Here is a 14,502-nt window from a genome sequence, read left to right on the forward strand (position 1 = left end):
TCATACACCACTGAAGACTATTAAGTACCAGATATTACATTATGTAGTTTAAACTTTTCACTACTGTATAAGAAAGACTTCCCTGTCGAGAAAGCTACTCCTTTACTATTACAATTTTTTAAATATTAAAATGAACCTTCCTTCAGGGTATGAGCATAGCAACCTAAATTTGGAAGAACTTTATAACTTAACATATTCATCAATGTGTGGAAAATCTCTCAGGGGAGTAGAGTGAGAAGAGAAGAAAATACAACAGGAAGAAGGCTTTTTAATAACTTTCAGAGTGTTGACACAGGGCAAAGCAATGGTATTTATAAGGTTTTACTTCCACTGGGCATTGATGTAAACACTGGACTTGCATAGGGTGCTAGCAAGTTTAAAAGGAATAATGGTATTAAAAAGGAGTGAAGAAAAAATGCATTAAACTTCAGGCCAGTTAAAGGTACACTGTTCACCCAGGAGAGACTCAGCCTCAGAAATATTAAAAAGGCAATATAAATGCACCATTCCACCATTCCTGAGAAAACAGTTATCTTGCAGAATTCTGGAGTCAAATATGAAAATAAAATCTAAGAGCTGATGGTAATTTTAACATCTTTGTTAAAGCCTGAATATCACCTTTTGGTTAAATTGGATCCAGAAAGTTTAAACAAAATGGACTACTCACTTGTAGACTGTGCCTCCATTGCCATGACCGAGGGTGTCTCGATACCGTATGTCTTGTTCATTCATCTCCACAAGAAAGAAAGAAAAACAAAAGGGGTGTCATGCTGTGGATGGAAATGTCAAGGAAAAGCCACTCTGGGCCATAAACAACAAGCAGTCTGGGTCATTTCAAGTTCAGCTGCAAGAACGAGAAGATCAATACAACATTTGCTGTCCAATTTATAAAAGACGATACCAAGGGACAAAGTGATGGAAAGTTTAATGACAATTTGTTTGCCTGGGTCATTTCATTAAAGTTTGATAAAAGGTGTCAAAATGGAATGATATAACATAGCTCAAAAGGGTCAGGTCAGAGATACTGATAGGAAAAGGATCCCTAGTACTACATAGAACCAAAGCCAAACAGCAATGAACACAGCCAAAGTTGAAAAGAAAAACACAAGATATATATACAAACCACAGATAGCATGGGCATCTTAGAAATGATTTGTAAAGCAACCCATGCAAAATACTCAATAAGTTAACACACAACAAACTAACTGGATAACCCACAGTGATTTTCCAAATGAAAGCCATAGCTCACTTTGCAAATGGTGAATCAGTATTAGTATTTAGTAATAACATGATAGCATAATGCCAAGTAGAAGTCACAGTATGTTGACGGAAAATGTCCAAGTAATGCATTATAAAATGCACATATTGTCAGATATTACAGTGCATAAAGGGGGAAATTCTATAGAAATGTAACACCAACAAGCCAAAGACATTTCTGTTGATTCAAATATTCATTTGACTTTTCAACTCTTGTGGTTCCACACAATCTTTTCTAACAAATATTAACTAGATTTGCATCATGAGTAAAAGGTGCTTCATTTTAGTGCTCACTAAATAATAATTTAGAGTTTTAATAAACTATTATTGTTTACATGTTTAAAACCAATCAGATTCTATTTGATGTCAGTAATTTTCTACAAACTTGGTCCAGTCACTTAAAAATTTACTGCAAACTCTATTCACTAAAGTAAAATAAAATATAAGTTCTGTTTCCCATACAGCTAAAGCCAGGGAAAAGCCACAGTTAGCCCTGAAAAAAAAAATCAATTTCCAGGGAATTGTACCACCTTGCAGAAAATGGATGGTTTTAAATTCAATATCATCTGAAAAAAAAAAACCAGTTTGCTTTCAGACCACTATAGTCATGCTTTAAATATTTTACTCTATTCAAAACTTCAACCAAATGAATAAATCAGAGATTCATTTATCAAGGGAAATATTTTTCTTCTATACATTTCAGAGGTTGAAGCTTCTAAGAGCTGTGATAATTAGAAGTACAATATAGGTTACAGAAACAGCTTCCTTCCCAAGCCATTCTACAAACAGTCCTAAAAAACATATTGACAGATTAATGTGTAGAGGCCAGTTCAACACTCAAATTAATTGTAGTACAAACTGATTGATGCTATTTACAATCAGCTAATTGCTGCAGTTAGTTCAATGGAGAAAAAAGCCAGACAAAGAAGAGAAAGTGTCTAGTATTTTTCCCATTGGGGGATATTCTGTGGTTTGCCAACTTCACATTATTGATGAATATAGAAAAAAATGTATCATACGACCCATGTGAGATTATGTGTTGGGAAGGAACATCAAGTTAAATTTCATCTGTTAGGGTTAACAGGGTAGAAGGCAAATCTGAATTTTGGAGTAATTTAAAGAAATTCTATTCTTATCTTTCAAGTATAGTATATTTTAAAAGTAGAGCAATTTGAAGTAAATTGTTAACTTCCTAGCAAAAGTTCTGCTGGATCTCTTTAATGAAAAGATAAGAATTTGTAATTAATCGTATCTACTGGCAGGTCAACACAATCCTAAAATTCTTATAACAGGTTTCTTAAGTATGTTAAATGTCTCCAACAATGTAGTTTGTACTATTAATTTACTTTGCAAACCCATATGTAGAATTACACTTTTAGGAAAGGTAAATTTCAACCTAGTTCATGTTAAAATACCATAGCTTCTGAATTAAAAGTTTTCAAATAGGATAAGTGGGCCACAATCCAAGGTTTTGGGGGATTCTCCAGGGCTAGGGAAAGGTAGCCAGCATTAACCTTCCCTATTCCTTTACTCACAGCTCAGCAACTTAATGATTAGCAACCTAACTTCTTCCCACTTCCAACACACACCCTGGATAGCACAACATTTCAAGAAATCAAAAGTATCCTCCTTAGGTAAAGGTCAGGAATCCTCAGCCTAGTGCATCAGGACAAGTCAATAAAAAAGTGAATAGATGGAACAAAAGTCCAGCATACAGTTTTAACACTGATGGGAGAGTGAGGTGAGGAAGGAGGGAGTACTCTCTCAACCTCTGGTTTGTCCCAAGTCCTGGTCCTTTCTCAACTAATACCCAACCTCAAAAAATGAGTGATATACTCTCAGTACTTTCAACTAATATGGAGTTGTAAACGTTCAGTAAAAAGGAGACTAAGAGGAAGGCTGGCTCTGAAGTCAGAGAATCTGGGTTTAAATCCCAATTCCTCTGTGGGGTTCAGTCAAATGGAGAAGGGCTATACTGTATTAGATGTCTTCTAAGGTACCTTTCTAGCTCTTCATCTATAATCCTCTAAGAGATAACCAACACAGAGGGAATGGCCAGGAGTTAGAGAGCACTATGAATCTTATCTGAAAAGAGTGAAAACAAAGGTAGACATTTAGTATCTCACAGACAACCTGAAAGATCTGGTTCAGAAAAGAGACAGAATGAAATAAGCTCTAAGAAACACACATGAGGCAGAAGATCAAGTTGGGTCAGAAGAGGAAGCTGACCTACACTCAGCAAAAATATTGGTCAATACATTTCTATACTATCTGGAAATATTACAGACTTGACTCATCTATAAACTGAATGATCTTTTATCCTATTTGAGTTATCTACTAAAAATTTCTCCCTATAAAAATTATCACAATCAAGTTTAGGAAAAGACACTGGAAAACACCCTGAGGATTTCATATTTATGACCAAAATTTGCCAAGTTTTCATATGCCTTAAGGATGACAAAATCATTCAAGGTAATGGCATATAAAAAAAAAGCACATCCCAGGGAAACTCTTAATTCTAAGTTTTCAGCTGATGTAAACATAATCATTCTTCCAAAAAGTAAGAATAGAAATGTTTATTATGGTTAAAATGCCATAAACCAATTCAGTAAAGGATGAAAATATTACAGTCATGTGCACTAGACATTCAGGTCTCAGTTGAGCTTCTCGCAAAAAATGAATCACAGAATTTTGGAGTTGGAGCAGACCATGGAGATTACCTGATCCAAATTTATAACCATATAGATAAGGCCAAGAGAGGTTAAATGATTTATCCAAAGTTACATAATAGTAAGTGACCTCAGACACAGTCCTATACCATGTAATTTCTTGAAAAGTTTAACTCAAGTAGAAGTCAAGGAGGGAAAAATCCTTTTCACTAAAGGTGCAGAAAAGAATCCATTGAGTGCTACAAGTGCTTACAAGTAAAAATTTTTAATTTTTTCATTTAAATTATTTTAAATAGTACTTAAAATACTATTTAAATTTTTAATTTAAAAATAAATTTTTAAAAGATTGAGAAATAGTTAAACTTACCTACTTTTTCATTTAAGAAACAAACAAAATTACTCAATAAAGAACAGTAATGTATTTCAGTTCCATATTAGTATGGCTGGTTAATGAAAAATAATAAATATTGATTGGAGAGAGAGAAATAAAAGAGAGGAAAGGAAGAGAGAGAAGAGGAAAAGCAGAGATACACACAGGTAAGCATGAGCTGGTAAGACAGCAACAGAAAAGCCCTAGAGTTGGCAGAAACAATTTTCACCAGAAAGTTAAAAAAAAAAAAAGTGACCAGCAGAAATAACAGATTTATGTATGTATATGAAGAGAAGGACTGATATTCAGATAGGGAAAGAATAACAGTGAAAGCAATATATGTAAGAAAATAAAACATGGGGCAAAATTTATAAAAGCTGGGGTGGCTAGGTGGTGCAGTAAATAGAGCACTGGCCCTGGAGTCAGGAGGACCTGAGTTCAAATTTGCCCTCAGATTTAACACAAAAACTAGCTGTGTGACCCTGGGCAAGTCACTTACCCCCAACTGCCCTCCAAAAAGCAAAAAAAAAAAATTTATAAAAATTTTTTCTAGTTGGCTTGAAATGAAGTAAAGTTCACAGTGAAAGCAGAAGGTAGAAATATGTTACAGTACGACTTTAGGCTTCTAAGTTGGATAAGAATAGTTTCATTCAAGTTTTTCTCATTCAATGTGAAGTTTTACATACAGATGACAAAAGCCATCTTATGATATATTATCTATATGGATGTATCTTTAACTTACTTAATAGGACAAAGTTTTTATAAAGTTAGTGAATGTCTCAGAACAACCCAAAGTTATAAGATGAGGATTAGTTCTGTATCTGTGATTTTCAGTACTATGATATATTTACCAGGAATAAAAATGCCCTTATCAACTTAAACTATTAGTCTAAGTAATGAGGGGAAGAAAGACTTTGAAGAAAAGATTCAAGAAGGATTTCCTTGGTAAAACTACAAGCTGCAACCTGACCTTTCTGAGTTATCCTTAATTAGCTATAAATTAATGACAATATGGAAGAGATGATACTGTACTAGACTAGAAGGAAGCAAATACATGCTATAAAGCACATGAGAGATATAGCTTAACTTAAAATGGCTAATAAATATGCAGAAAATAACTCGGGTTTTACTTTTTTTTACAAGAAAATGAAACCTTACAACATTTACTGATAATAGAAAAATAATGATTCCACCACCAGAGACTAAATGCTAAACTTTAAAAGATGAATTTGATTGGATACAAAATTAATGGAATTAATGGGAAAAATGAAATAGAATTCAATTATGGATCAGCAAACAAAACATTCTTTGTTTATGTTTCTCTGTCTTTGGAAGAATCAGTGCTCATCTCTTAGAAATCATTAAAACCAAAATGCTCAATTAATCCTTATTTCATATGTAAAGCTCTGACAGAAACTAAGTCCTATCACTGGACCTTTGCTTCACAAATCGAAGCAATAATGGTTTCAGAAAGCAGTCACACTCTATGAGCAGACAATTGGAGAGATTTAGTAAATCCCACTTTATAGAGCAGAGACTAATCGGAAAACACAAGCCAGTCAAATGTTTCTTATGAACTGTTGACACTATATCAATGCTGAATCAATTGGTGGCATTTACTCTGAGTGACAGAAAAGAAATAAATATTTATATCACATAACCTATATCAATGAACCTAGGCAGAAAGCTATTTCTAACCTGTCAATATTTGATTAACTTGAAGAATCATGTCCCCTTCTTTTAATGATTAATATGAATTCCTTATTAAACCTAAGTGGAGACTAGTGGAAAGGCAAATCATTATTAATGTTTGAGAGCATAAACCACCAAAAACAAAACAAACAAAAACTATGCTCAAGTATTAAGGTAACACCAAGTGTGACTCACACCTCCCACACCAAGTAGTGCCAGTATTCAAGTCAGAAGAAACCTACCAATTCACCTCACTGCCCACTGCTACATGACTCTGCAACATCATTCACTTTGGGGTTATCCAACAGCACTCACTCACTCCCTCCAGCATGTCCTTACCTCACTAAAGGAAGTACACTTCAAGAAGCTATTTCGTCAGTTAATAATATTCTTTTACTTAGTTAATAAAAAATTGAAAAGCTAAAGGCTAGATTTTTTTAAAAAAGAGTTAAGAGCTTTTGTTTTTTATTAGTGTGGATATCATAGCCCTAAGGGACAAACAAAAATTGAACTTAAAATTTTCAATACTCTATGCCTTCAAAAAATTTCCCCTTAGAATTTATATTGCAACAAAGATGACTGATCTATGATTGAACATTCATAATAAACTTCTTCTTTTACCCCTTAGTGGATAAAGACTGATGGTATTTCATTTTTTAAAAAGAAATCTATCACAATCAATCCACCACTACCCAAGCAGAACAAATTCATGCCAATGTTTCCACTTTGGGACAATTTGAAATTACTGTTTTGTTCTTTAAAGGGTATAGGTGTGTCTTATAAATGAATTAAATAAGTACCAGAATAAAAACATGGTGAAGACACTGTGTATCCCATTCTTACATTTGTTTTGAGGCAAATTTTCTTTCAAACCAGTTGTAAATGAATGTGTACAGTACAGGGGCCAAGCATGTACATTATATACAGTCAATTCCTCTAGTTGAATAAATTGAAATATAGAGAATTATTGGGCTTATGAATATGATATAAAGATAGCAAATATTCCTTATTTGCATTTAGAATATGGGAGATCTAATTGATACATTCTATATAACTATCAGAACACTGACAAATTCACTTCTATCTTCGCAGCACCCCCCTCTCCACTCCCAACAAAAACCTTACCAACCCTTTCTAACTATATTCAAAGGATTATGTGCTAAACAAACAAGGTGTCCAGTGGCCTTGCTGCTGCCATTGTCATCTTTTAAAGGGGAAAATGTCTATTGGGCCACAATGTTACAGGTGATAGTAAAGGACAAGTGTGAAGAGGCAGCTTTGTCTTCCTGACACGCTCCACTACAAGTACTCGATTCATGAAATGCCAATGAGGCTTGGAGAGGTCAGTGTGGGAAGGCACTGAATACGCATCTGAGATAATTAAGATTTCAGCCTTCGAAACATGGAGGGGAAGTGAACAGCAGTTAAGAAAATCAATAAGAGTCTTTTATTTGCAGTGACACAGATGTCTCAGTCAATAGAGCCTAATAGGCAGGCTTGATCGCAATGGACAGGTGCCTGCCTCCAAGGCTATCAAAGGGCTCCCACTATAACAAACATTAAAACTTATTTATGTTGCTATTGAAGAATCTGGTATCCTATAGATGGCTTAATTTACCTGTATACATTTAAAATCATTATACTACTTTAGATCTTTCCATCTACCTAAATCAAAAATAGGGAGAAATGACTGGCCTAAAGGTCTACCTGTCCATCAATTGCTAGTTGGGGTCATTCAACTTCAGATGGCCTTTTGGGGAGACCAAGGTCACCTAAAGCAGAGGAATCGTAAATGCCAGAAGGTCTGCTATAATTCTGTTCCCCTCAAAACCCAATGTTAACTTCAAAGTAAAATGAGGAGTTAGGAATGAGATGGTCTCTTTCTTTTCTTTTCTAAAGGCTGAGGAAGAAAGTAACTGGTGACCTTCGAAATGCAAAGGTCATTTGAGCAACCCAGGGGTCAACACAGTTATTCAGAGCTGATTAACTTTTTTTTTTGAATGGAGGTGGCAGTAGTGTGGATATGGTGCTTCAATCTATTGGGAGTGAAAATCCATTAGCACTATTTGAAGAATGGGCTGTAAATTGCTCTGCCAATCAAATTAAACATGTAATTTAATATGACATAAAGATATTCTTGGATTCTGTGTTTATAAAAACAAAATAGCTGAAAAATTGAACAATTACAAGTTACCATTGTGTTTACATCTTAATATGTAATGACACCTACCTGGCCATTGGCTAATATTTTTTTCAATTCAGCAGAAGACTTCTTTAAGCTGAAAAAGCAAGATATGTTTAATGACATGGTGATCTTATAGCACTAAACATCACATTGAGAAACACTAGGCTCAAAGTAACTTAGCTTTAATGTATGGATAAATGAGACACTTTTGAAAAATAATTCTATTCCTTAAATGTATATTAAAATCCCAAGTAGTGACAATACACATACCAAAAGTTATCTGTAAAGACCATGGAAGTGTGTTACTATAACCTACTTGGAATTCATCAATTTGAACAAGTTAAAGCAGTGCAAGAGAGCTATATGTAAAACGTAGCAAGGGTATTTTAACAGATTATTCCAGGATCAAATGCCTGTTAGAATTCTACAAAGGCTGTAACAATCAGGAAACTAACTCTGTTACTGTGGTACTTTTCAGTAAGACTTTTTTATTATGTGCAGAGAGCTGTCAATTAATAAACCAGAAAGCTTAAGCACTGTCTACAGTCTTAAAATGCTCTAAGCAAGCATGGATTATCATGCCTCCAAAGAGCAAAGAGGTGACCAAAAGCCCAATCCTTTACTCCAGACACAGGAGGCAATGAAGTTTCTTGTAAGGAAAAGATGATGATTATAGGGTTCATGTGCTCAGAAGAGCAAAGATTTAGAGCAAGAAGGAACCTTAGTTATCATCTGCTCCAATGCCTTCATTTTACAGATGAGGATACTTTATGAGGATACAAATAGGTAGAAAATGATAGGACACCCAGGACACCTCTGATTCCAGATCTAGTCAGCTTCCCACTGAGCCACAGTTTTGTTTGCTAGATTTTGAAGAATTGTCTTCCCTTGCTAGATTCCCATGCATGGATATGCCTGTGTAGATGGTTTTAGGGAATCCTGCTTCTAGAGCTCCCTGTGAGAAAGTTCTTCTCCCAATAGAGAGCAGCACTAGAGTTCTTTGAATCCCCTGGGCTCAGGGAAGTGCCTGAGTCACTGAGCAGTTTAGGGACCTGCCTAGGGTATTACAGGCAGCATGTCTAAGAGGTGGGGCCAGAACCCAGGTCAGTTCTCTAGTCATTATACCATGCTGCCTGACTGAGACACACAAGAGGAAGTGGCTTTCAGCTAGTAAGTAGCAGAGTCAAGATGTGAGCCCTTGATCTAGTATTCTTCCCTTTTATACAATATTGCCTTACATTAGATACTTATCTGCCTGGTTAAGATATTATGAATGATAGTCAACTCTAGCTTATCCATCCAAGTGAGATAGATTCTTGAAATATATTGAGAATCTCAAACATTCCTAACCAATAAACTCAATCTTTGTCCCCTTCATTTGTCTAGAAAAACTAAAGAAAAGGAAAACTGACAAATTCAGATTTTTGCCCCCTATCTTTACCCTTTCTCTCTGTCTGTCAGAATGGTTAATGAGTCTTACAATTCCCCCCAAATTATGGAATGGACAAAGATACAGAACTCATAACTCACAAAACCTTATCATTAGCCTGAATAATAAGGGACTATAATTACTCTACAAAAGTCCAAAGAATGTTATTATTTTAGAAGAAAATTAAGTCAAAAGTAAGATTAGCTTGCACAGAAGAGTTAAATTCATCTCATTCAATCAGTAAAGAAGTTATTTATTAAAGGTTTTTTATGTGCCAGGCACCATATTAAGCCCGGGGATACAATGAAAGGTAAATATCACTATTCCTTCCCTAAAAGAGCACACATTCTGATGTAGAAGACAACATGTAAATAACTAGGTAAATACAGTGTGTGTGTGTGTGTGTGTGTGCATGCACGAGTGCATGAGTGTGTACATACACTCTAAATCTAAAGAATCTAAAGAAATAGCATGACGGTGAGAAGTAGAGACAAGGATAGACTGAGAAAGACCTTTTGAAGAAGGTGGGATTTAGCTTGAAGGACAACCTGGGAAGCTGAGGCAGAGAGATAAGGAGGCAGAACATTCTAGGCATGGAGGACAATCAATATAAAGTCTGGGGTTGGAAGACAAGAGTGTCATGTATGAAAAACAGCAAATAAACTATCATCACTAGATAACAGATAGTATAGAAGGAAGCAAAGTGTAAGAAATCTGAAAAGGTAGGAAGGGGCAAGATTGCAAAGGGCTTTAAAGGACAAATCAAGAACTTTATATTTGATCCTGGAGCTAATAGGGATCCACCAGAATTTACTGAGTGATGTGAGATGCATGTTTTTAGGAAAATCACTTTAGTAGTTAAATATCAGATGAAGAGTCAAAATTATGAGTGATTAATATCTAAATTATTTTTCTATATGTGTTCCTTTATGCTTAGACAATATATAGCTAATATTACATAATTATTTGATTTCTTAAGTCATGTGCCAATTTTGGTGAGATAAGGGAAAAGAGATGTCTTCATACAAGCCCCTCCTTTCCATAACTGAACATACAACTGGGATTCTGTTCTCACCTATTGCTTGGAAGTGAATCTGAAACTGCTGGGCTGCTATGATGAGAGGGCCCGGCCCGTGTATTCACCTGCAGGCAAAGAAAGAATCTTTATCAGTCGTTTGTGTTCTGAGGACACGGTTCTAATTAACCTGTAATTTGCCATAAATTTCTCATTTCGTGATGAAGGTTAATTAGCTTGTTGCTAGGCATGCCCATGGTTGGAGTCTATTCAGTATGTAGGTTAAGGTACTACATTACCAGCATATTGCATAATGTTCAGAACCTTGTTACATGTTAAATGCTTAGTTAAACAGCACTGGAAAAGGAAAGGAGAACAGGAAATAAAAAAGGAGGAGTGGCAATTAATTGTTTGAGATCTACCACAGACACGACAATTTGGCCACAAAAGGAACATAATGGATGCATCCAGAGGTTAGATTCACATCTAAAGGTAGTATGAATCATCAGTAATAGGGGGTGGATTGCCACTGAGAAGATCACAGGATAAGGTGAGCCTTATAGATCTAAGCAATTAGTTAGAAAATGATCAAGACTCCGAAATATATATATATATATATATATATATATATATATATATATTTTCTATTTAAAGGTGGAAGTATTGTTCTGTGATGCAGAATTCAAAACTTAAAAAAGAAACCAAAAAAGCACCAAATGAATAAATGTTTCAGGCACAACTATACCAAAAGGAGGATATTATATGGTTATGATCTTAATCTATTAAATAAATTCTATATTCTGTCTCAAATTTTTATCTGCACTAATACTCATACTGAACATATTTACAAAGATAAAAGAATTCAAAGAATAAAAATATTTCACTGAAAAACAGCCCATGTCCAAACATATGTAGATATTAAGCATATACTACAGATGATTTTCCCCCTACCTCCCTTTAAAAAAACTGCTTGTCAGAGCTTGAGAAAGTGCAGTTTTATTTGACATTTCAATAAGTGGAACACAGCATTACAAATCCATCTAACTTTACTGAAACAATTATTGAAATTCGTACCTTCAGGCCATGTATGTTCCGTTTCCCAGGAGGCTTGCAGGCTGAAACAGTAATTGACTAAATTGTAGAACACATCAGGGCCATTTACAAATTTGCTCAAAATGAATCGTTTAAAAAGAAATGAGGGTGACACCAAAATTAGCAGAGAGAAATGATTGAAAAGTGGCTCCCTAGACCCAAAGTGGGAATTATGAACCAGGGTTTTTAACTTGCAGGAGTGAGCATTTATAAATGCAAAGAGCTTTCTGACATTACCTAATATAAATTCCAATTTCTTCTTAAAACATACCAAAATCAAGTTAACTGAGCTAAAATGATTAGATTCTTTTCATAACTCAAATTTCTGTAATATCTTTTCACTCTCTTACTTTTAATTTCCTCTATCATTTAAAGTATCTTAAAAATAAATTTTTCTCTCTTTCAACATCATCTTTTTTTTAAAACTTCTACCAAAAAGACTACTGCAGATTGCAAGGAGCACCATTCAAGTTTAGGGACCAGCTTGTACAACTAAAAGCAGATGGGTCATATTGAAACACAAAAATACCAAACTCATTGCATCATGCTACTTATAAATACTGACATCTACTAATATTTAGGCCTGAAGATGGAGTACCAGGGGAGAAATGTAATTTCTTTATATTCTCTTTTTCAAGTTAGTACTTTTCCTATTCAGTAAAATGTTTCTCCATCAAATGTTAAAAATACAAAAGCTTCTGGCTACATGTTATGAACTGTTTCCATTTGAAAACTATAGTGCCCCACAAACTATATGTTAAGAGCCTGTCGATTTTGATTGATTGTTTTAAGAAGGATAAATCTGATTTTTACCCCTCTTAGATGCACATGTATTTTACTTCTGACAGTAAGAAATACAACTATTTATTAATCAGAAGTCATGAGTAACAATGACTAAAAAAATCAGGGTTTTTTCATTTCATCCATTTCCAGTATATGTGAATGTCCTAGGTTATTTTCTCAGCAGTCTGATAAAATATTTTTTGTAAATGTTTCTTTCTTAGAGGGAACAATCAAATCAATGTGATCACAAGTGCATTTGAGAATGAGTATTTTTCTTGAACAAATTATAATCTGGGTTTCAAATATACTTTTCTTTAACATGTAAATAAATCTTTTGAACAAAATAGTAGACACATATACTCGATGCCAGGTTCTTGATAGCGCCATCTACTTCCACTGAAATACTTCTTGTATAAATGCTACTTTTAATAAGTGAATTCTTTACCATGAATAATAAACAGGTTTTAATCTTGATCTCCAATCACTAGATTTCCATGTCTCCTCACATGGCTTCTCAAACTATTATGATCAAGAATTTAAAGGCTATTCAAAAAAAAAAATATCCTTAAAATCCAAAAGTTACATCATTTTGTGTTTTTGAACTGGATCTATAATTTCACTCATGTAAGAAACTCCCAGTAGGGAATGTACTCAAGAAATGCAGATAAGTATCTGCTCTGCAACTGATAGGCTTAGATAGCTGCTGAGGGAAATGGAAAGTTTAAATGACTTGGTAGGGTCATACAGCCTGGAAATACCAGATGTAGGTTTTATACTGATTTGGGGGCAGCTCTCTAGCAACATTCTCTCTAATAATCAAAGAAACCCAAGTTATTAAAAATCTAGTGAATTTGCATAGTTACTTATGGCTAAAGCTACATTTTAATTGTAAAGGGGGTCTCATTATAAAATACAAATCACTATTCAAGTATTCAAAGCAGCTATGTATATTGGGAAATAAAGTTTATTTTAATGTATCAGAATTGAATAAATTTTTTTCTCCCTATTGGGTCAAAGGCTTTGAAGACATGTCTGAACCTCAATTTTGCAAATTTCCAAATCCTACTTGTCTATCTTACTTATATTTAATGAGCAACAAATTACTAAAAACTGCTAGAAATGTATGCATACAAAATCAAAGGAATTTTAGTAACGAGGAGGCTGAGTGTTTAAAGATGACGCAGTGGAGCATGATGAGAGCTCATGATGCAGGAGAAGACCCTGGATCTGGAATCAGACAAGTAAGTTCAATACCCAGCTCTGCATGTTTACTGGCTGGGTCACTTTGGAAGAGTCACTTAACCTGGGCCTTCATCCATCTCCTTATCTATAAAATGAGGAAAACAGACTAGATGAACTCTAAGGTCCTTTCTAGCTTTGACATGCTATGATTATATGGGGCAAAACAGAGTTATGGTACATTAGCTCTGACACTGATAATTTCTAGTACTTTAGAGCAGGTTCCAACTACCTATATCAATCGTTTACCTCAATACCCTCAACTCTTCTGACCTTATCTATACTTTAACTTTTATATCCTTCAAAAAATGGAAACATTGACTAATAAATTAAGACAGCATATAAAACCTTACAGTTTTAAATAAATGTCAAGTTTCACTAATATAGTGATATTATCATTAATAAACTAATAATTTTAAATAACTTAGTAAAAAAATCTCCCAGGGTCAGAGAATGCTCAGAGGGTACATCAGACAATCTTTTCAGTCTATCACTATATGTAAGGATACAAAAAGTTGTTAGGTATCCCTAGGTTAGTTGTGAGGCACAAGTAATGAAAATCTAGAATGCTTAACTGAAAAACTTATTCTATGATTATTTGTACAGAAGTAAATTAACAAGGATGAGTTTAATTTTTCATTATTTTAATTCATTTATTGAAGGAAGATGTACTTAAAGAATTGAAATTTATCAGTATCATTGATTAGGAAACACTGATGCCAAGACAGGCAACAGATAAACTGGAAAGTATTGATGGATTTATATAAGTAT

At 34.3% G+C, this 14,502-nt stretch overlaps 1 protein-coding gene across 1 annotated transcript in view; it reads right to left on the bottom strand.

The window, feature by feature from the left end:
* The window catches only part of MAP2K5 (mitogen-activated protein kinase kinase 5), a 292,027-nt gene that overhangs the window by 227,178 nt on the left and 50,347 nt on the right, over nucleotides 1–14,502 (bottom strand). The window contains exons 5-8 of the mRNA XM_069097384.1: nucleotides 11,692–11,732; nucleotides 10,678–10,745; nucleotides 8,219–8,267; nucleotides 668–732 (exon numbers count right to left, since the gene is read on the bottom strand). Of these exons, the coding sequence (XP_068953485.1) occupies nucleotides 668–732; nucleotides 8,219–8,267; nucleotides 10,678–10,745; nucleotides 11,692–11,732 (223 nt within the window). The remainder of the gene's footprint in view (nucleotides 1–667; nucleotides 733–8,218; nucleotides 8,268–10,677; nucleotides 10,746–11,691; nucleotides 11,733–14,502) is intronic.

The sequence above is a fragment of the Petaurus breviceps genome, unplaced genomic scaffold, assembly GCF_028583685.1.
Source record: "Petaurus breviceps papuanus isolate PSGF00001 unplaced genomic scaffold, PetGlider_PUasm1.0 37, whole genome shotgun sequence".
NCBI classification, from domain to species: Eukaryota; Metazoa; Chordata; class Mammalia; order Diprotodontia; family Petauridae; genus Petaurus; species Petaurus breviceps.